We start from the raw sequence: 22,271 nt of genomic DNA, 5'->3' as shown, positions 1-22,271 counted from the left end.
GCATGCTCATGTCCTATCTCCATAATCCTTTAACAGAACTACATCAATGCCCAGTTCAAACTTTTTATCCATCTGAGAGGTGTTACTGCAGCCCTACAGTAGTCCTACGAATGGCTTGTGTGGGGTGACATCCAGGGAGTGACTGGTCAGTGCAGGCTCTGTTTCTTCTCTTTTCTGGGTGACAAGCAGTCGGTAAGAGGGAATCTGCCACCTTAAACCCTGTGAAGCAAATGGGAAGTTTGTCCTACCCTTACCATAGAACTTGGCCCCATAGTTATTGTCATAAAACTTGTCTTATTTTCTTCTAGATTTTTAAAATTGCTTGTGAAACATGCCATCACCATAAACTGAAATGTTGTCCCCATAGAACATGAACATCATAGACTCAGAAATGAAGGGGTGAAAGGGGACCGTTGAGGTCATTATGTCCAGCCAATCATGCCCAGAGGCAGAACCAAGTAAGCCTACACCATCCCTGACAGATATTTGTTCGACCCATTCTCAGAAACTTTCAGTGACAGGAATTTCACAATCTCCCTTGGAAGCTTATTCCACAGCTTAACTACCTCTATATTGAAAAAGCTTTTCCTAAATATCTCATTTAAATCTCTACTGATAAAGCATATTCCTGTCCATCCCACCTTCAGTGGGACATGGAGAACAACTGATCACCATGCTCTTTGTAACAGCCTTTAACATATTTGAAAACGATTATCAGGTGATCTTTAACTCAAGACTACACAAGCCCAGATTTTTTTTAACCTTGCCTCACAGGTCAGATTTTTCTAAACCTTTAATCATTGTTGTTGCTCTCCTCTGGACCCTTTCCTGTTTATTCACATCTTTCTGAGAGGGTGGCACCAGAGTTGGACAGCACTCCAGTTGAAGAGTGCAGAGCTGAGTGAGACAATTATCTCCCATGACTTAAATGCAATACTTCTATAAATACACCCAGACTTTTCCACAGCTGCATCACACTATTAACTTTCAGTCCATTTCTGATCAACTATAACTTCCAGGTCCTTTTCAGCAGTACTACCACCTAGCCACTTACTCCCTGTTTTGTAGTTGGGCCTTCAGTTTTGTACTTTGTACTTCCTGTTTTCCATCTTGTAGCCTGGCACAAGTGACAAGGGCCCCCAGTCTAGATGGCATTAGTATTCAGTCCGGTCCAACCTGGTCAGAGCTCACCACCTAGAGGTAAAAGCATCCAGAACTCTCCACCACTCATTAACCCCTGCAAAGACTATAAGAAGATTTTTCCAAAAGGTCAATGGCATGTTTCAAATTTAGGCCTTCAATTCATTTGGACCGAATTCCACACAATGATGCTGTTAGAAAAGATTCCAAATTCAGTTTCAAATGAAACCTATTGCTCTACTCTTCAGAGCTAAGTTTCAGATGACTGGGTTTTAGCTTATGCACACGAAGTGGAATAAGCACACTTCAGTACTGACACTGAGGTCCATTGGAAAGGAAGACACTATGGTTTGGTAGATATTTCAGACTTACAACTTTTTCGCATCACCAGGTAGTCTCCACATTCATCTTCTATTGGCAAATATATTTCTGGAACCACAATCAAAATGCGGCGCTTAGGAGGTGGATTTATATTCCATGTACATTCAACATTTGCAGGATAATTCCCAGGGTAGTTTGGGGATTCTACATATCCAGTGAAATCTCCAAGTTCACCTCCGCAGCGTCTGTCTGAAAAAGGCACATGTCACCCAGGGCTGGAGTAGAAGTAAAGGGATATCTGTAGCCTTCTCTAGAGTCACTGTTAGCAAGAGCAACAGATATCTGAACCCATTGCTGTTTGTGCATGAAACCCCTCTGTCCATGGCACATCAAACTGGTCCCTATTTGTGCCTTTGTTTCTTTAAACAGCATGATCAAGGCTGAAAAATTAAATTAGGAACAGAACTAACTACTGAGGAAGAAGGTGGCTGTGAAGCGTTAGCCACTTGCAAAGGAAATGTAAAACATGACCCTACACATTGCGGTAATGTTTTTATGCTCAGCTTTACACTGGGGTAAGTAGCTACACAGGGTGTAACGTATAGTGAATTCATATATACAGTCCCCAGCTCAGGCACTGTGTCTGCAACAGCTTATGACAGAGTGACTTATCCATTCAGAGGGTGCAGTGTGCATACCACCTACACCAGACCAGCTCTGTTAAGTTTATTGCATTCTCTACAGCTGCAACCTTTTGTCTATATGTAGATGCAGTTATCAGAAGCAGATATTTATATAGCCAAAGTTTCTTCAGAGAATTCTCTCTTCTTCTCTATCTTAATTTTTGCCCCACCCCATCCCCCCGCCACCTCACCTTCCCACAATGCAGCCACTAATATTCAGAACCTAGCAGGGACTCCCTCCAGGGCCTGCTCTGTAATACGCCAGAGAGGTTACTGTTAAGGAGCCCTGTAGCGAGGTGATGTGGCCTCTCCCGACTCAGAAGTGGAGGAGGCCACTCAGAGACCCTGATGGGAGGGCCCAGAGCCGGAACACCTGTGCCCCACCCCTCAGAAGGTGGCGCCTGGAGCCAGAAGGGCCGGGGCAGGGCTCGAGGCTTATTAAAGGCCTGGTCTCCAAGCAGGGCGGAGGGCTCTGACCAGGCTCCTGGGGGGGACCCGCCGCCATCACTGGCCTGTCAGTGAGAGCTGGCCCCCCAGCATCACCTGGGCAGCCACAGCCAAGCCTGCTGTTGGGCCTGTACCCCGAATTCCTGGATCTACCAGGGCCCTCATGCTGGTGGAGGGCCCCTCCCCCAAGGCTCTGCCAGGACGAGAGAGACAGCCTGTGGCTAGTTACCCTGGGGTTCCAGAGGAGCACGGTCCTGGAGTCCTGCCTGACACCCGCAGCGCTGAGGCCTCTGACCATCTGGAGCCCCCCGGTCCTGCCACTGGTGGACTACCCGAACTACGTGGAGATGTCTGACTGGCTGGATCTACCAAGGGCTATCTACCTGGAGGAGACCCACCAGCCTGGACTGGTGGACCAAGCCGACTGGTACCCAGCGCTGAAGGAGGTGGAGGTAGGAAGTGGCCCGGGGAATGCTCCCCCTGACACCATGGTGATGTGTTGCGGCCTGGATCCCCACTACCAAGCTCAGGGTGAGAGCAATCATTAGGGCCCCGGGCCGTGAAGCAGTGGAGTGGGAGGGCCTGTGTCCCCCTACCCCACCTCCCTGGAGGGGCAACCCCTCGCCTCTCCTAAGCCACTCTGCTTGGTGGCTAGTTATTTGCCTGATGCCCCACCTGAACTGAGGGCTGGGCTCCCCAGCGATTTGTTTGCCTGTTGCCCCGCCCCTGAACTGAGGGCAGGATTCCCACCTGTGGCCCTGCCCTGAACCAAGGGCTGGGGCTCTAAACTGCCTATCTGCCTGCTGCCCTGCCCTGAACTGAGGGCTGGGCTTTCTACCTGCGGGCTTGCCTCCAGCCATCCCTTAAAGGGGGCAAGGCCCCAGGGTTGGCCAGACACGGAGGGGCAAGCTGTGTCGACCTGCGCCTCCTGGAAGAGGCAACTGCCATGGGCCAAGGTCGTTACAAGCCCAGAGGGCAGAGCAAATTGCCTGAGCGGCATTTCTCCATCCTGCTAGCCCAGGGAGAAAAAAAAAATGAGACTAGGAACCCAACCAAATCGCTCGCATTACATGGCAAAGCTGAGATCTGCCAGCAGTATCCAAGCATGTCCCAGCACTCATGGGTTTAATCTCTCTCAAGCGCTGACTGGCGAAACACTACTACATGACTCATTCATAGGGCTGGGCGCCTCATTGTGTCATCTGGGGTGTGACTCCCTACGGTATAATCAGGTATTAATCCAGTGACTTCCCTGTGGTTATGCCCACTTGCAGCAAAGCAGTATTCAATCCCCTAAAACTCTGATTTTGGATGCCAATTTCCCTGGCCGCCTTCACTTGTAATGGACTGAGAAATCCATTTGTGATACTTACTTTTACACTGTGTTATGTTTGTTGATCCATCAAAATCAGTAGTGGTGTTTCCAGGACATGAAATACAATGATTTTGACCAAACTCAGGCTGGTAGGTCCCAACTGTGCAGCGAATACACCGGTGTGTTGTAGTATTATAAAAATGGCCAGGTGAACATTGAACTGTAAGGGTGTACAAACATATAGCACAGTTACAAAAATTGCCATTTTGACACTAGAAAATATGTATGATTTGTGCATGTTTTTATAGTGCTTTTTAGAATGTAAGTAAATAACTAATGCTACACTTGTATGGAGCTTCAGCAATGATATGAAGGTATATTAGGATGACAGGCTCCTTACTGCATTTCCAATAAAACAGCACTTTTTGTGAGACTACAAATATAGCTCATGGTGCCACACACAATTTCCTGTCCAGAAGTGAGAAACAGCAAACAAAAAGAATGTCTGTCTATCAACGGAGTGCAAGGTAGAGGAAAGAGAGCGAGAGAAAGATAGTGAGAAAAAACTTTTCACTGAAAGGCCTAGCCCTGATGTTTTACACATGGCAAATCAAATGTGTACACATATATCAACTGAACAACTCTGACACTTATTTATACTGTGTAGTACCATACTACATGAATAGTCATACAAAAAGTCATTGTCTAGTGTGGCACTACTCACTAGGATGAAGGGAAGCAGGAGTTGGCCCTTCTTGGTTTATACATTTGTATTTGCAGGTCTTATGCAATCTTATGCAATAACTAATGACTATATTAATGTATACTCCCATTACAACTCTCTTATCAACTCTTTTATGGGATACAATGATCTATATCAGAATCACTCATTATAATCCGTCCCCCAATTACATTTGTCTCCTGAACTTGCCGTAGGAAGGTGGGGCAAAATCCTGAATTGGACCTACATCCCAGACATCCTCATCAAAATAAATTTTGATTACTGTTTGCAAAAAAAAATGCTGCTTACATTACACTTGATTGTAATGCACATTGCATTGTGCTTTTAAAATACCATCAGCACAGGATTTTCATTGTAAGTCACAAATGTTGGCGCTCAAGTGCCAACTTTGTGGGACCTCCCCTAATTCAAGGGGTTTTTTTGGAGGCCGGGAAGAGGGGGTCACTTCTGACCCAAGTGCTGCCCATTAATCTGGCTCCAGAGAATCCCAGCCAATTCCATTTTTAGTCTGGTCATAAAGGACTCCCTTCTCACAGGAGCTGGACAATGGTTCTGATGGTTGTGGATCTGTCTCTCACAACTACTGCTCCATAGCCAGGCCCTGGGTTCCTTAATCCACTTCTCTGGTTTCTAGTCAGCACATAATTAATGTTCTAGCCACTCTGGGGTACTGTGGCCTCTGTGATTCGGTGCTGCTCAGATTGTGATTTCTGTATGCCTGCATTCTGCTACTGAGGGGATCATCTTGCCACCAGCCATCACACAGAGACAGTCAGCTCTCCTTTGCCTTTGAGAAGAAAACCTGGGTTTTCCTGTGTTCTTTTCTATCTGTCTTTAAGGGTCATGATGATATCATTGACCAAGTCCAAGATATCTGCCAGACCATCCAATAGTCCCAAAATGCCAATAAACTTGAGATGTGAGTTATCACACAACCTGAGCTGGGGCACCGCACTCAACAGTAAGAATGTTGGCAGACAATAGCATGAAGAGGGGATGTACTTTGCCCTTTTAAACTTTAGGGTTTGTAGCAACAGGGACTGTTTTTGTCTCTCAAAAAAACCCTGCAGTCCACCATCCTGTTTCTTGATCTTACCTTTTGTCTCACAGTCCTGAAACACCGATGCACGGCTGTATTTTGTCACCAGGCCTCCTCCACATGGAAAGCAGGATGTCCGGCCAGCTTCAGGTTGAAACGTTCCAGAGGGACATGGCAGACAGGGCTTGAAGCCATCAGAGGAATATTCACCCAATGAGCACTGACCTAGAGGATGGAAACACACACAAACCTGAATTTGAGGGAAGCTGTATCTTGGCTGAAAACATATTATGCACCCACTCCTCAGCTTGGGGCCAATTGTCTGAAGATCTGTCCATGAAATATAGAAGTCTGAAAGTTAATGGTACAAAGCCTAGTTTGAAATAAAAATCTCAATAATTTACAGGCTTTAATATGATGATGTTTGGAAAAAATGGTTCTATATTTGCTACATATTGCCTCGAATTTGTAAGACAACACTATAGCCCTTTTCCCTTTGTCCTGAAAATTGACATGAAAAATGACCTGTTATTTTGCACCCATTTAATTTCAGCCCTGATTGCCTGCACTGCACATAAATCTCTCTTTGGGCCTGTGACACAAGCAATCAAGCAAGGGAAGCTACGATACGATTCATGGCAGTACTCCAAAACAAAGTTCCTTTCTGATCCACATGATTTCACAGCAGGGATGCCTGGTGAGCTGGAACCCCCCTGATTTTATGGAGCAGGAATTAGGGCCCAGCACTTGCAATTCCAGCATAGTGCTGGTCCCCCTGCTTGCTGTAGCTTTTTTCATTTCAGTGTAAGCAAGAGGCAGCATCTGGCCATGGAAAGTTGCCTACTGTAGTATCAAAATGGACACTGACAAGTTCATAAACATTGATGAATTCTTCAGTGAATCTGCTGTGAAGAGTTACAAATGTCATTTCCCATTAACAGCATTTTTAAGTTCTATAGCTGCCGATTATGTAGACCCTCCTGTAGGGGTGACTGGTGCCTGTGGGAGGAGCAGGTGCAGGATGGCCACCTAGAGGGGCAGGAAGGGACATGCGGGGGCACCCTATTTAGCAATTAAAATTTTGGTGGGGGCATAGGGGGCAGCGCATCTCCCAGCTGCTACCACAAGTCAACTCTGCTCTTCTGCAATTGTGTTAATGAACTCAGAGTACATAAACTGTGTGGCTGAGCTAATCTAGCACTCAAAATACAAGTGGCAAAAACCCAGATTTTGTAGAATTCAGAATTTATTTTTATTCTGTTAGATGATTAATGACAACAATTATTACTGCATCACCCTAAAAACCCAGTCCAGATCTGGGGTTATGCTGCACTGCATACCAACACGTACAAACCCTTAGACTCTGGATCTTTGATATTATCTGTACTGTGAATTGCTTTACTCGGCTACACTAGGAAGGTAGGATTTAACTCTTGGAACTGATTCTCTACAGACCCTGAGGATCCTTTATGGAAACCTCTGAAAAAAAATCCATCTTCAAAACCTGTAGTAAGCAATTAATTTTAACAACAGTAGTTAGTAATGACACTGCTCTGGATGGCCCAGAACACTGCTGTGGTTGTTCAGTCACACTGAGAAATTCTGCCCATTTAAAGAGCTGTTGCAATAATAAACGGTTGTTAGCTTTAGTTTATACTTCCATTAAGTCATTTAGTGAGCATCTTTTTTGTTAGGAAATGAAATTGGCCATTGTTTCATCTCAAAATATTTGACTAACAACTTAAAGGGCAATAACTACTGGTCATGATCAATTATGAAGGATGTTGTTTACAGCTACAAATTCAGGTTTAATAGTGAGCTTCTCTTTATCTTATTATAAGCAGCAGGTACAGTGGTACTATCCAGCTCATTACTGAAAGTGAAGGAAGAAAAATATCATCTTAATTCTTCACTCTATGCATGGCTATATATTTATTTGCTCCTGGTTCTTTTCAAGTCCCTCTTTATTCTACAGCTATTTCTGTGGCTCTCATTTCTGTAGTGTCAGAGTCCCGCAAATCTCAATGAATTGAGCCTTGGAACTTCCCTAAGAGGTTAAAAAAAATACTATTTACATTTTAGTGACAAGAAAAATAAGATGCAGAAGTACAGTAAATTTTTTCATATCTGGCAACCCAGGGACTGGGAGGTTGCTGGATATTCAAATATTCTGGATAATAGAGAGATACCCCTAGTAATGTATAACACTAAAGGAAAACAAGATTACACATTAAAAAACAAAAATGCACGCAGAGTACTTTATTTACCAACAACAACTGTAGTACTGTACACTGTAAACTTATACTGTGTTTGCTGTATTTATTTGTATTTACTTTCACTATACTGTACTTGTGGAAAAAGTAACTAAAATTTACTTATTGTTAAAATGCTGATTATTTGAGAGTCCCAGATATGAAAGAGTTTACTGTAGTAATGGTAGCAAGGTTCATTTTGAAAAGCAGCTAGCAAAGTTAAACACCCAGTTTTGATGACCACTTTCGAAAGTCAGGCTAAGTCAGTTGCCAAGATCACTAAGGAAGTCTGTGGCAGACACATGTGAGACGGAACCTGGATCTCCTGTATTTCAGCTCCTTAGCCTAATTGTGAGAACATCTTTCCTCTTCAGTGCCTCTCTTTTAAGAGGTTTTCTGCTGAAATTATGTTAGTGGTTTAGTTTTTAAAAAAAAAAATCAGGTATGGCCTATTTTCGGATTTTTCTTAGATCTCTGGCTTCACTCTGTCTGCCCCCTTGATCACATAACACCCCAACTCAATCTTTAGATATGCAGAGAAACTCAGTAACAGCCTATGCACACATCCTTAGGGCAGAAGCTAGGCCCTGAGATCCCACAACATGTGTGAACACGCAGAATATCTGAATGAAATCTATTTTACTGGATCGCTCTCTCTCAGTAACTGCCATCTGCATATTACTTATCTTGAGAAAAATCAATTGGTTTGTATTTATAGGCTGTAAACCTCACTGTGAAGGAAACTGAGTCGAAGTCAACATTTCAAGATCACATATGAAAAGTATGGAAATTTTGAGTCTTAGCTGCGACTCCTTTTTTTGACTTACTTCATTGTTCTCAGGTAGTGCAGGGGTCTCTGAGTGCTGTTGATTTTACAGAGCACACATGGTACTGTTAAGGAGACAGAAGCAGGGAGCAGCAGCAGCAGCTTTTCTGTGCCTTTGCTACCTCTGTAGGGTATACCAGCCTTACCTCCACATTTGGATATATCACGAGCTCCAGATAATTTTTGGTTTCCCAGGTTCTGTGGACTTGGGCAAAGTTTACAAGTTATTTGTCCTTCCCCATCTTGGTATGTTCCATTAGGGCACAAAACACAGAGTTCTTGTTGCCCGTCATAGTATGTTCCAACACTGCAGCTAACTAAGGACAGGAAAAAAACATATGGGTCACCAGCATTCACTTTACATTCTTCAAAACCAGCGAGTTTAACTGGCAAGTACCAGCTCGCTGAATGACGTGCAGATTGATGTCTTGCATCTCTAAGGCAAAGCCACTACAGGGTGTACCTCCCTGATCTAGCACTCTCAGGATCTGGCCAGTCCTGAACCAGGGAATTTGCTGAGCAGCCGGGAAGGTCAATACCAACCCCTCTGCTACTACCTGCAGGGCTCCACTCTGGCCACAGCAGAGGGGCTGGCATTAGCCAAGCAGTGATGCGGTGGTGCAGGGTGGCTGCACAATCCCATGAGCTCAAGGCACGCAGCTGCCAGGCTGCACTCCTGACTGCCAGCCAAGGGGCTCTGCAACCACCCTGCCTCTTCTTCGGAGAATCCATTGTCCCCACTCAGCACCCTCCCTTCCTGAGCTTGAGCACTGCTAATAAGGAGTTGCTGAGTGGGTGGCCCACCTGTTCCCCATGAGTTCTCCAGCCCAGAAGCGTGGTGCCAGACTACAGAACCCTGAATATGCAAGGGCTGGGAATGTTCCATCTGTGAATTTTGCATAGAATTCATATTCCCTATGAAGACGAAAATAGGACTCACCGTATTTGGTCAGACTCATGGTCCATCTAGTCCAATATGCTGGATCTGACACTGCCTGCTGGGGTGCACAGAGCAAGTCCCCAAAAAACTAGCACGGCACTGCGTATCCGACAGCTGCGCCCATAGGGGTGGTTTGCATGTAGTTGACCCTGACACTCCCACAACTCTCACTGGTGGTACCAGGCAAGTGTTTGACACATCCAGGGACATTACCTCAGCTGGCAGGCTAAAGCTACTGAGGGCTGCTGTGTGCAACAACCATTAATGAAAGGGGGCGTGTGGTCCTCAAAGTGCACTAGGTCTCCTCTGACAAAGCTGGCAAAACAACTCCCAAAGATACCAGTGTCAGAAGTGATGCTGCATCAGGAAGCAGGTTGTGAACCAGTTTAAAACTAGGGGAGCAGCCCCAAAGGCTGGTGACAAAGAGAGTATATTAGCATCCCCTTGCTTACTGGAAAAAGTACATACAGTATCACCACAAAAAACACATGCAATGTACCCCAAAGGTCTTCACCCTAATTCAATTTAGTGACTGGATTTGTTCAGGACATTGTCACTGTCACAGATAGCTCAGAACAGCACTTCAGATGGTTTATGATACACAGGTCCACCAGAAAGTCAGAGAGTGACGATTGAACAATTGGTGAATAATGAGCCACAGAAAATGAATTCATGCAACAGAACAATAAGGTTTAATGAGTCTGTGCAGCTGGTGCAAGACTCCTGGCCAACAGGAATCAGAGCAGATGACAAGGAAGAGACAGTTCCCTCCACCGGATGCTTCAGGGGAAGACGGAAGAAAATTGCATTAGGCAAGGAATTGTCTGCCTGTCAGTTCTATGGCACATGGGTGAGAATATTCTAGCCACAAGGGGGCCACAGTAGGCCTTAAGCTCTGCAGTGTTGCTGTGGATCTGCTACACACAGGGTCAGGAAGCATTGAAGCTGCACTAAGGAAGGGAGTCAATAATCCTTGCCCACCAGAGAGGTGAGCAGCCACATGAAGGAGTGGTAGGCACACCTGTGAGTGCCATTTGCTTATTACCCTTGTTCTTGGGGGACTTACAGCCTGTACTCTATGGTAGTGACTGCTACTGGTTACGTTCTTATATTGGTGCCATCCACCATCATAGCAAATAAGCCCCCCACCATCCTGCATTCCAGCTTGATGTGGGAAGGGATCATTTCCTCCCAGAACTTCTATGCTGGGCCCCGTGCAAAATGTATTTACTTAAGAGACATCAAAATTATCCATATCTGAGGTTGCTGGTAGCAGCTGGCTGTCAAACCAACCCCTTTGCACAGACTGCACTAAAGACGAGCTTGAAGCTGACGGGTGCCAAAGATCCACTATTCTTGAGGAAATGGAAGAGCTCGGCACCTCTTGGAATTGGTTCAATAATGGTAAAGGATGTAACCAAAAGCAGAGATTGGGAGAAAACCTTTTCACATTCTCTCTGTATTTTGATCCTGTTTCCTCTGGGACAAGTCATACAATATTAAAACCTGAAACAGCGCCTGCTTTGTCTATGATAGTGATGATCTGAAAATTACATTTCCATGCCTCTTGAGCTACTCATTATTCTGACAGCTGCTAATTATTAAACCTAAATATCAGAATAATAGAAACACCATCTGGTTCCAAAGATTTGTGCTTGCTTCTTGCTTAAAAAGCAAGAGTTTCCCAACTCTCTCCCATACACAAAGGGTAATTATTCCAGATAACTCTGTGTAGAGGAAGGGTGCAATGCATTAAACTATTTAATTTCACATAAATATTCACTAGAAATCATTAAAAGAACATAGTTCACACTCATTCCCCTCTCCTGTTTACAGATAAGCGACCCACGTTTGGACTGTCTGCTACTTAGCAGACTGAGACCATAACTAAACAAGATTTTTTATCCAGAGGATACAGTTCTTTCTTTAGGCTCAATTATACCTTCCTTTCTCATGTCAAGTACTACCGGTCGACAAAGATACCCAGAGAAATCAGCAGCACTAAGGACGGCACAGCTGATCCTCTCTAAGCAGGAAATCGAAGGAAAAATTTAAATCCAAATTCTATTTTGCCACTAAGCAAAAAAGTTTAAAACCACAAAATGCCATGTGCCCCATGACACATGGGGAACACCCTCTTTGAAACAAAGTCTAAAGATTTGCAAGCAAGGCAAAAATCAGGAATTCCATTGACCTTCTTTGCTTCCCTTACTGCATCCAGCAACTGCTTGGTTTTTTTCTTCTGATGAACAAAGGAACCTATTGCCTCCAGTGCACTTCATTTTTGTAGCCACCGTCTTTGTCTTCAACACCCATTAAAATCCTATTCTTGAACCTCAAGCAACTGTTTTTTGTTTTTTTGTTTTTTTAAAGGAGGGAAATCTTTTCTGATGGAAAAAAGGGGGAAGCCTTCCAGGGAGCCAGGATTACAAAGACACTTACCCTCTTTTCAACACTTTTCTCTTTGAGCATTTGACCCTATTGACAAACACTATGGTATCTCAGTGACTGAAGTGAGCTTCATAAAAGAGGTCATGATCTAGCAGCTAACCATTTCCCTAAGATTCTTGCCTTAACTTTATAGAGAAAATCACAAATAACTGATGCAAACTGATTCCGAAGCAGCATCTTTGAAGCGACCGTTTTTAACGGTTCACAGACATCAGTCACATGGAGGGCTGGTTGTCTTCAGGATTTATATCTACTATTGTGAAAGCAAGCAGATTAGCAGTACAAACAGCACTTTCCTTTCTGGTTCAAGAATTTACTTCCCTAACAGCTCTCTAAAACTGAAAAAAATTGTAATGTATAGGATTTTAGCTGTGTGAAAATACATTTACTAATTGCAACAAACAAAAAGGCAGGAAGGCCTTTGTATTTGTCTTTACACTTTTTTCACAAATAGCCATGACTAGACCCAGTTTGTCTCTCAGATGTTACAGGACTGCTTGTTATTTCTGAAACTATAGACTATTTTTCCCCCACTTTCTTTTAGAATCCCAGTGTCATACAACCAGCAAACCACTGGAAACTTCCGTGCTTTCAATGATGACCTCTTATTGCTTTGGATTCACTCTTTAAACTAAGTGCACAAACCTCCATGTGTTGAGTAACCAACATGATCAACTTCTGTGGAAAATGAGGTTCTCAGTACCTCCACAAATCAGGCCCTAATCTACTTGAACTATTCACACTTACCGACCACTACCTTACGAGGCTGTTGGTAATTTTGACACCACCCGTCCCCATAAATGGAAGAATATTCTTTCACTGTGTTACTACAATGCAGCAAGAGCATGCTGACACTCACTCTGCTGTATTATGAAACAGTGCCAGTTGCTGATTTACCTTCACCTTGCTGCTCACATCGCTATGACTGTTACGGGTGCCTCATATACCACCCATCCAGAGCGGAACGTATGCTGGGAGCAACGGAAGAAGCTCTGCTGGAACGATGTAGCCAAAGTACATCAGCAGCACTCAGCTGTCAAAGCAGTGGACAAAGTGGAGCTTGCATCTCCTCTCTCATTAGGGGATGTCCCAGCAGAAGAGGCCCTTGTTACTTGTGTTTCCCCTTCTTCTCAGATACTTGAAGGTTACAAATATTCCAAGTAAATTAGTGTCTAGTAAGAAACTATCCATGTTTAGCAGTGCTTTCTTGTGTTGGTATGTGCCAGTACTCACCAGCATGTTGGCAGCCTCAGCCACAGACCCCTGGCTGGGTGGCAGGGGGACCCTGGCAGTCCCACACCACATCTGAGTACCAGCTTTTTCCAAGAAAGCACTGGTGTTCAGCCACTTGGTCTTGGTCAACAAGGCGTTAGTGAAACATGCTCAAAGTCTAGTCTGCACTACAAAACCAATTTTTGTCACTTTAGTGGACAGCCTTGCTGTAACCAGACATCGACATGCAGATAAAGCCTTCCAGGATCAACCATCATCTCCTTCAGGATCATTTGGAATTTCTGGTATCAATGAATGATGCAATCTTCAAGTTACAGCATTCAAACCAACAGCCCTTTCAGAACAAGATTTGAGCCTGCTATGGTGGAAGATCACCTCTGGAGCAAAAAAAGCAGCTCAGTCTCCATGCCTGTTCAAGTCCTAAGATTGCTAATAAAGGGGAAATTATGGAGATGTTTGTTTTGATACATTTTAGAAGCTACATTCTCAGTGAACCATCTGAAATATAAGGCAACAGCTTATTGATATACTAACGCAATGCTGTACATTCTTACTGGCCAACAGATAGTGTTCTTTCTATCAACACTCTACATATTTCTTTAACAGAGCACATTCATAACACTATCTACAAATGGAACCATGGGACTGGTACTATGAAGTTCAGCTGCACGTAGACTTCTAAGCAGCCAGCAGCTGTTGACCTGAAAGATCAACTTTCAATCAACCCAAGCTGGATTTGAACAAATAACCTGTAGGAGGAACATTTAATGCTCCTGAACCAGTGATGGCCTTGGTTTTCTCATCACAAACTACATACCAAGAATGTACATCCAGTGCTATAGACGGACTGCACTAGTAATAGATTTACTGTTACAGCCTGCCCTGTCCCTACTCTAGAGATTTTGGGTCATATTGTGCTCCAGTTTGGACCTCGGGAGGTTAAAGAGGAAGGGTGAAGAAAAAATGTTCTCTTCAAAAAATGATTCCTGACATCAAATGCCAGACAACATAGCAGTTGTCACTGGAGCCCCTTCAATGTTATACAGCGTCCTACCAAATTCACAGTCCCCTATGGCCATTTTCACAGCCAGAGGATTTGAAAATTGATATAATCACATTTTCAGCTATTTAAACCTGCAGCCATGGGCTCTGGCCCAAAAGGAGACTGGGGGCAGGTGCAAACCCGTTATAGGGAGGTCAGAGGATTGCCACTCTCACTTCTGTGCTGCCTTCATGGTTGTCCTCTGAAGGTAGCAACCACAGGAGGTTTCAAGAAGTAGAAGTGGGTCCATTCTCCCCTGTGTTGCTGGGACTGGGAGTACCCTAGCCAGGGGCTCTTCACTACTAGTTCTGACTGGCTTGGGAGTGCCAGTATTTGATCTCTCTCTGTGTAGCTGCTGAAAGCACTGCAGCCTCTGCTCCCCCATACAGGGTATTTACACTTGGAAATAAAGTTGAATTTGTGAAAGTTGACTTTGTAACACTAGATTTAATAAAGTCAATGTTGAGTGCTCAGACCTGCTCACAAAGTCAATTAGTGCATCCTCACTACATTGGCTAAGTTTGATTGTTGCAGCAGTGCATTGTGGGCACCTATCCCTCACTTCCTGTAGCCCCGTTGCATTTTGGGATTTTTTACCAGTGTGTTATGGAAAAAAATGTGCCTCAAGTGGTTGTGGGTATGTGATGTTATCATCTCAAAGTGCATTGCCCTCACTCCCTCCTGCTGTTGAAAACAAACATCCATTTTTCCAAAGCCTACCCCTGAATCAAGACGCTGTGATGACTGCCACCATCAGAGATGCCTATTTATGTGCCAGTCTGTCTAGAGCACAGTAGACTGGCAAAGTTGAGGAAGTAGCAGAAGATAGTAAAGTTGAGGAAAGTGAAACCCTTGAGAGTGTTGTCAATCCCACATATTACAGTTTCTGTGCTCCAGCTGAACTGAGACCTTGGCTCTCCTGATGTCTCCATGCTGGGGCTCTTGAAAGGGACTAGATGTGATTGTTATGCCTATCAAAAAGACATTCATTCAAAATGCAAGAGATCCTGTTTCCTTCTTCCTGCTCACCTGGAGAGCTGCAGAGGCAGAGCGATGACCAGAAAGGACACTTCAAGGGGCACTGTTAGACAGTTTAAAGGCTAATCAAATCGACCTTAATAACAATGCAGTCTCCACTTGTATAATTTGACTTTGCAAATTAGACCGCTCAAGTTACTGAGGGGGAAACCTGCATTACAAAAGTTGACCTTAGAGCCTCTCAAAATCGACCTGTTGAGCACTGGGATGCGGACAGAGAGCTTATAAAATCAAACTGAGTGTCAATCTGTAGTTACTGGCCAATTGACCGTACTGCGGTCGATCAGGCGCTCAGTTTTGCCGTGTGAATTAAGATGCGGCACAATCGATCTCTTTAGGCTCAGCCATTGACCCTGTTACTCCACACTTTTGCACGGAGGAAGGGACATGAGCACAAGCCAGAAGAGTCCTGATCTACACAGGGTAAGAAAGTCAATTCTGATACGTCAGTTCTATCTACACTAATTGGCGTGGCCACAACTGCATATCTGGGATCAATTTTCTATCCTAGTGTAGATGTACCCTTACACCCGTAAATTTGACAATCTCCTAGTGTAGACCAAGCCTTAGCTGCAGGAGCCTCAGTCCACTGCCCAGTCCCAGACAGGGGTAGGCAACTCGAGGTGGATGTATCTGGTCTCTCCTCACCTTCAGGAGCTCTACTGGAGATGTGCATGTCCTGTCCCTCCGCTGACCAGGTGGAGCTAAGAAGTCCCCTTTGCAGCACGGGGAAATATGATCCAACTCCACAAGTCTCTTCCAGGTGCAGAAACATCAGGCTGCTGCCCAGACAGCATCACGTGGCACGGAAAGCACCTGGAGGTGGGCCTGGTCTGGATCACCCACCTCCCACAGTCAAAGCAGTTTGCAGGGGAGGGACAAGTTCTGTCCTTCCCCTGCCCAGGGGGAGCTAGGAGGCCCCCACCTTTGATGAGGCGTTCCTGAGAACAAGAAGGGCTGATTTCACATCCATTAAATTAGTAAGACCCTACTTATTGGTTTGCTACAGCAGTTATGCACTGCATACACTGGGCGACTTGAATTAGCTGTTGTATTCATTAGGACCTTATGAAGATCATATCTGATCTTTAAACCTTTGTTATTTGAAAGCATTTGGACAATTAATGATCAACACTATTCCCATTTCCTAACTCTTTATAGGCAACTAGTAAATGCACCTGGCATTGCTCAGCTCATTAACGGGAGTTATTTTTTGAAAATAAATGAAAATGGTACAAGCTTTTTTTCAATGACAGTATTTTTCAAAAATGAAGAAAAGTGCAAGCTGGAGTGAGGGTTCAGGGGTGAGGAGGGACTGGGGGTGGGGGTGGTAGGATAGACGGTTGGGGGGGCTCAAGGTAGGCAATGGGGTGCAGAAGTCAAGGCAGGTGGGAGGTGCAGAAGTTAGGGCAGGGATCTAAGGCAAGAGGTTGGGGGAGTTACTGGGGCCATCTGTAGTGGGGAGGGTGATGCTGCTACAGTGGCACCTCCTCCCAGAGGTCCAGGGCAGCAATCCCCAGCCAGCAGCTCCTCCTGAGAGGGAGGGATCTGAGGCTGCGTGCTTGCTGGGTGGGGACCGGGGCTCTGTGGGACGGCTCCAGCCTTCAGATACCTGTCCCGTCTGCTGCCTGTTGGGGGGACAGCACTCTGGGGGCAGTCCCCAGCCTGCTGCCGCCCTTCAGGCCTGCAGCTTCTTGAGGGGTCTTTTGCTTGGGGGAGTGGCTGCCCAGTCCTGCAGCCTGTTGGGGGGACAGTGCTCTGAAGGCTGACCCAGCTTCCAGCTGCTCCCCACACACTGTGATCTGCGGGACTTCCCCAAGCCTCCAGCAGACCCCTCCATCTTGCAGCCTATTTGGTAGGGTGTTCCAGGGGCTGGCCAGGCTCCAGGTGCTGCCTCCTCACCACCAGAGCCCCCTGCAAGCTACAAGATGTCTTGGGGGGAACGAGGCTCTGGGGGCTGCCATTCCCTCCTGCAGACCCCCACCCCTGCATGGTCTATAGGCTGTTGAAGTGGGGGCAAGGCTCTGGGAGCTGTTCCCAGCCTCCAATGGCCCCCATTCAGCCTGCAGGTTGTGTATGGGAGGAGGCTCTTGGAGCTGCCCCCAGCCTTCAGTGGGTTACCCTCCCCTGCAGCCTGTCAGTAGGGTAAGGCTCCAGGGGCTCCCGCCCCCAGCAATCCCCGCCCTGTCTCTGGGGGCGAGACCTACTCAGGGCTCCCAGACCTACTCCTTCTCCAGCTGCCTCCTGTAGTCTGCAGGCTGTCTGACGGGTGGCCAGGCACTGGTGGGCTGCCCCTCCACAGCCTGCAGGATGTCTGAGAAGTGTCAGACTCTGGGGGCTAAACCCCCTCTCCAGCTCTCTCCTCCTCCAGCCATGGGGGCAGTCCCATATCCCCATAACTTCATGAGGAGGAGTGGTAGGCCCTGGGCTTGGGGCAGGAGAGCCACTTATCTGGTCTATGTGGCAGGCAAGATGACAGAGCCCCAGCCCTGCTTTCTTCTCTCTTGGTGTTGCAGCTGATCCGTGTCCACTCTCTGGCTGCATCTACACTATGAGATAAATTCAAATGTATTAATATTGATTTTGCAAAGCTGGATTGTATACATTCATATTTGACTATCCTCACCTCCTCACGTGCTCCTCACAAAGTTGGCTTATTGCTGCCACACTAAGTTTTCCTTGCTGTGGTCCCAGGCTCCTGTGAAGGGCTTCATAAGGCAAGGGAGCAGAGGGTAAGAAGGGTCGCCTAATATTACAATAGGCATCTCCATGTCACCAATATGGATTTTAAAAAATAAGTTCCATCCAGGAGCTTTCTGTATGATCCAGAATTTCTGAAGATGTGTGCTTTGCGAACCCTCCCCAACCATTCCACGCTGATGTCAGTAGAACAACCTTTGTGATCTTCCAACACCTGCAATACTATGGAGAAGTACCCCTTTTGGTTTATATACTCAGAGGCCAAGTGTTCCAGGGCCATGAGGGGGATGTGCATGCCATCTATTGCCCCACCGCAGTTAGGAAACTCCATGGAAGCAAACCCATCCACTATGGCCTGTACATCTCCCAGGGTCACAGTCTTCCTGAGGAGACACCGACGGATTGCGTGGGCCATCTGCATCAACACAGACTCCACTGTAGGTCTGCCCAACACAAATTGATGTGCCACTGGCCGGTAACTGTCAGGAGTTGCAAACTTCCACAGAGCAATTGCCACTCACTGGTGAATCATTAAAGCTGGCCTCATCCATTTGTTGTTGTGTCTCAGTACCATGTCCAGCACATCACCAAGTTCCATAAAGGTGGACTTGCGCATGTGAAAGGTCTGCACTCATTGCTGGTCATCCCAGGACTCCAAAATGATGTGGCCCCACCAGTGTGTGCTGGTCTCATGAGTCCAAAACCACCGCTCCAGTGTCAGCAATGCATGCAGGGCAGCCAGCAGTTGTGAGTTCTTGGACTGCAACTGAAAGATTTGCTCTTCAAAACCAGCATCATCATCACCATCATCATCCTGAACCATCATAGCGCTTTGTTAACAGAAGGCAAAATTGCACAACAGTCCGGGAAGTTGCTGCAATGGTGTGTGCAATAACTTGAAACAACGGGGGACCTATGCTTGCACTAGCACTTTGCCAGAGAAAATGCTGGACAAAACAGCGCAGTCTCCAGTTCGTTTTCACATGGTTACTGGGTGCTCTGAATTCTGGAATAGTGCTTTGCATTCTGGGATTCTCACATGAAACAATCACAAGCAACCGGGGATAAGGCACTGTGGCATAGGTACCCACAGTGCATTGCTCATGCATTCAAACTTGAATAAGGCAATGGGGATGCAGAAACCCCACACAGGTGGCTGAATTTCCTGAAAGTCTGTAGACACTTAAATATGAATTCATAAGAATGAGGTTAAACATTTGAATTTAGTAAATGTTGAATTTATTTTGCAGTGTAAGTGCAGCCTCACTGCATCTACACTATGAGATAAATTTGAATGTGAGGCAGTTAGTTCGATTGTACCATGTGCCTGTCTTCACTGTAAATACCTCTAGCTCAACGTAGGGAGCACCAATATCGATATAATATCGTCACAACTGGGTGGGTATAGCCTCAAGTTCAAATTTAAAATCTCAGATAAAGGCCAGTATGGATGTGCTATGTCTTTAAATTGAATTTATTAGCCTCCAGAAGTGTCCTGTGTGTATCCCACAAAGCTAGGTGGTTACCCGCCAAGTATGGCCGCTTCTTTTTCCACTGCTCTCCATTCAGGTGTGCAGGAAGCAAGTCACAGGAAGCCTGAAAATTTTTGATTAAATATTAATTTGAATTCATTGACAACCAGGTGGGCAAATACAAGGGGTGCCCATAATGGAAAAATTCTTTTACCTGTTGCCATCGCATCACATCAGCACCCATCGCACTACATCAATAGCAATTGCATCATTAGTCATCTCCTGCAATCATGAGCACTCAGGGTAGCGATCTGCCTAGTAGTTCTCGGCTCACAAGAGAGCTCCAGTGTGGGCCCATCAGGAGATTCTGGATCTTCTTGCAGTTTGGGGAGAGGAATCAGTGGTGAGAAGACTTCGGATGGCCAAGAGAAATGCAGACGTGTTGCAAGAGATGTGTGCCAGAGGTTACTCCCAGGACTCTAGACAATGCCAGGTGAAGGTGAAAGAACTCCAGCAGGCCTATCACGAAGTCCAGAAAGCCAACCCACAGTCAAGGTCATCTCCTCAGACCTGCCACTATTATGAACAGCTGCACGTGCTTATTGGGGCCGACCACAACACGGAGCCTAGTCTTAATTACAACACTTGTGGAAGCCCTGGTCTGGAGTCAGGGGTGACCCAAGAGGAGCTGAGGGCCTGAGAGGAACAGGCCAGTGGAGAGGAGGAAGGGGGCAATGACCAGGGACCTGAGGAAATTATTCCCGACAGCCCGGAGCTCCTCACCCCAGATCTGGAACTGGTCCCCAAGCCCCAGGGACCAAGCTGTTCTGGTGATTATTTTTTTCTGAATGCTAGAAGCAGGTTGTGGGTGGCTATAGGTATAGGTAGGGGTACAGGTTTTCCATGGATCTGTGGCCCCTCAGAACAGCATGTTAATATTTCTGGGGATGGAGGGCTTCTCCTTTTTGGAGATCTCCTCGAAGGCCTCATCCAAGCACTCTTGTATCTTTTGCACAAGGTTTTTGGGCAGGCCTGACTTATTGCGGCTTCCACAATAGCACACTTTGCAACACCAGGCAACCAGATAGCAATCTGGTGTCATGGCACCACGCAGCATTTGGCAAATTTTCCAGGCTTGTGGTTACACAGGATGAGCAGCTTTTTTGTCGAAATCTATTAGTTTCAGGAGTGTGATATCTTTTTTGGCAACCTAAAGAAGCATGTAAATTTGGATCAGATTTTTTTCCCATGCTTCCTGCCCTTTTACCTTTCCCTGGAAGGCATTGCCACACTACATGGCTGGCGTGCACTCTGTTCCTCCCCACCCCTACCCCGCATGGGTTACAGGCTCTCTGGGCCTTCTCCCCTCCCATGTCCCTTTCCCCACAACATTTCTTTTCACCTCATTGGGATCCCTCCCCACCCAGGCATCCATACGGCTGGAATCAAACCCTTCCCCATTGCCATGCAGCTGCCGGGCTCTGTGGATCCTGCTATCACAAACCGGCATGTGCAGCACAGGAGGGTTTGCCCTCCTTTAAATGGCCTTTTTCCCTGGTGAGGGCTGCTCCAGAGAGCACCGAGAAACTTTTTCCCCTAAACCAGCAGACGGCATTAAACCACCACTTCCCCAAAGAGCACATGGCTGGAATCAAACTCTTCCCCACCATGCCCTCTCACCACACAGCTGCTGGGCTCTGCAGATCTTGCTCACTGTGAAGGATTGCTCCAGGAATGGCCAAAAAAAGTTCTTCCCCAGCCCCAGGACACCGGGCATCTTCCCCTGCTTCGCAGTCCTCCCCCTCTCTCAAAAAGCGGATGATAGCTTACCATGTCCGCAACAAAATATTCCAAATAAATTATGGGAAGTGATGGTTTGCACAAGCCACGCTTTGAATGACATCCTTAGTAAGCCTTAAGTGTCTTGCAAAAAGAAACTTGCCCTGATAAGGAAGACAGAGACCCATTTATTCCATGGAGAAGTACTCTGTCTGAATTGTATCTCAATTTTGACCTTCACTTACTTTATAGCTGCCATTCCTAGCACAGGAGACAGGGTGAGGAAGCAAAAAAGGTAAAATAAGTATCTTATCCTGCAGCACATGGAGTGGTCTGAGGCAGAAAGCAGTAAGATGACAAGGGACACAGCTCAGGGGTGGCAAATTACAGCTCAGTGGCATCATACTACAGCACAAAATGCAAAAGCAGCAGCAAATCTCATAACGGCAGTGAACAACCAAACAGAGGTCCTACCCTCCATGCTGCAGCTGCTGAGGGAGGAATGGGGCAATAACCAGGGACCCGAGGAAACTGCTGCCCGGAGTCCTCTGAAGGCAGGTCACTCCCCCACCCACAGGCATCACAGTCCCCAAATGTGGAGAGGGAGGGCAACGACAGCCCACTGCTCTAGCCCCACGGGCCACTGCAAAGGGCTATGCCATCACCCTTGACAAGGCTTCTTTTCCCTGCCACTTAAACCTCTCCTCACCCCAAAACAAATTTCTTCTTTTGAGTTAGGTGTGATTTTTTTGGCATGCACAAATGGTAGGGTACACAAATCATTGCAGGGAACTGGGTGGGGTGGTGGAAGGGCACGCAAATCATTGTGTGGAATAGGGTAGGGGATGGAT

General features: G+C 46.2%; 1 protein-coding gene across 8 annotated transcripts in view; it reads right to left on the bottom strand.

The window, feature by feature from the left end:
* SCUBE2 (signal peptide, CUB domain and EGF like domain containing 2) overlaps window positions 1-22,271 on the bottom strand; it is a 68,562-nt gene that overhangs the window by 5,749 nt on the left and 40,542 nt on the right. For 6 of the 8 annotated variants that reach the window (XM_074998918.1, XM_074998920.1, XM_074998919.1 and 3 more), the window contains 4 exons: window positions 8,912-9,082; window positions 5,745-5,912; window positions 3,965-4,126; window positions 1,513-1,710 (listed from right to left, as the gene is read on the bottom strand). In XM_074998918.1, the coding sequence (XP_074855019.1) occupies window positions 1,513-1,710; window positions 3,965-4,126; window positions 5,745-5,912; window positions 8,912-9,082 (699 nt within the window). The remainder of the gene's footprint in view (window positions 1-1,512; window positions 1,711-3,964; window positions 4,127-5,744; window positions 5,913-8,911; window positions 9,083-22,271) is intronic. The other 2 variants (XM_074998924.1, XM_074998925.1) reach the window with 1 other exon arrangement.

This window comes from Carettochelys insculpta, chromosome 6 (genome assembly GCF_033958435.1).
Source record: "Carettochelys insculpta isolate YL-2023 chromosome 6, ASM3395843v1, whole genome shotgun sequence".
Taxonomy (NCBI): Eukaryota; Metazoa; Chordata; order Testudines; family Carettochelyidae; genus Carettochelys; species Carettochelys insculpta.
The sequence above is the reverse complement of the archived record's forward strand: the minus strand, read 5'-3'. Positions and strand labels throughout refer to the sequence as shown.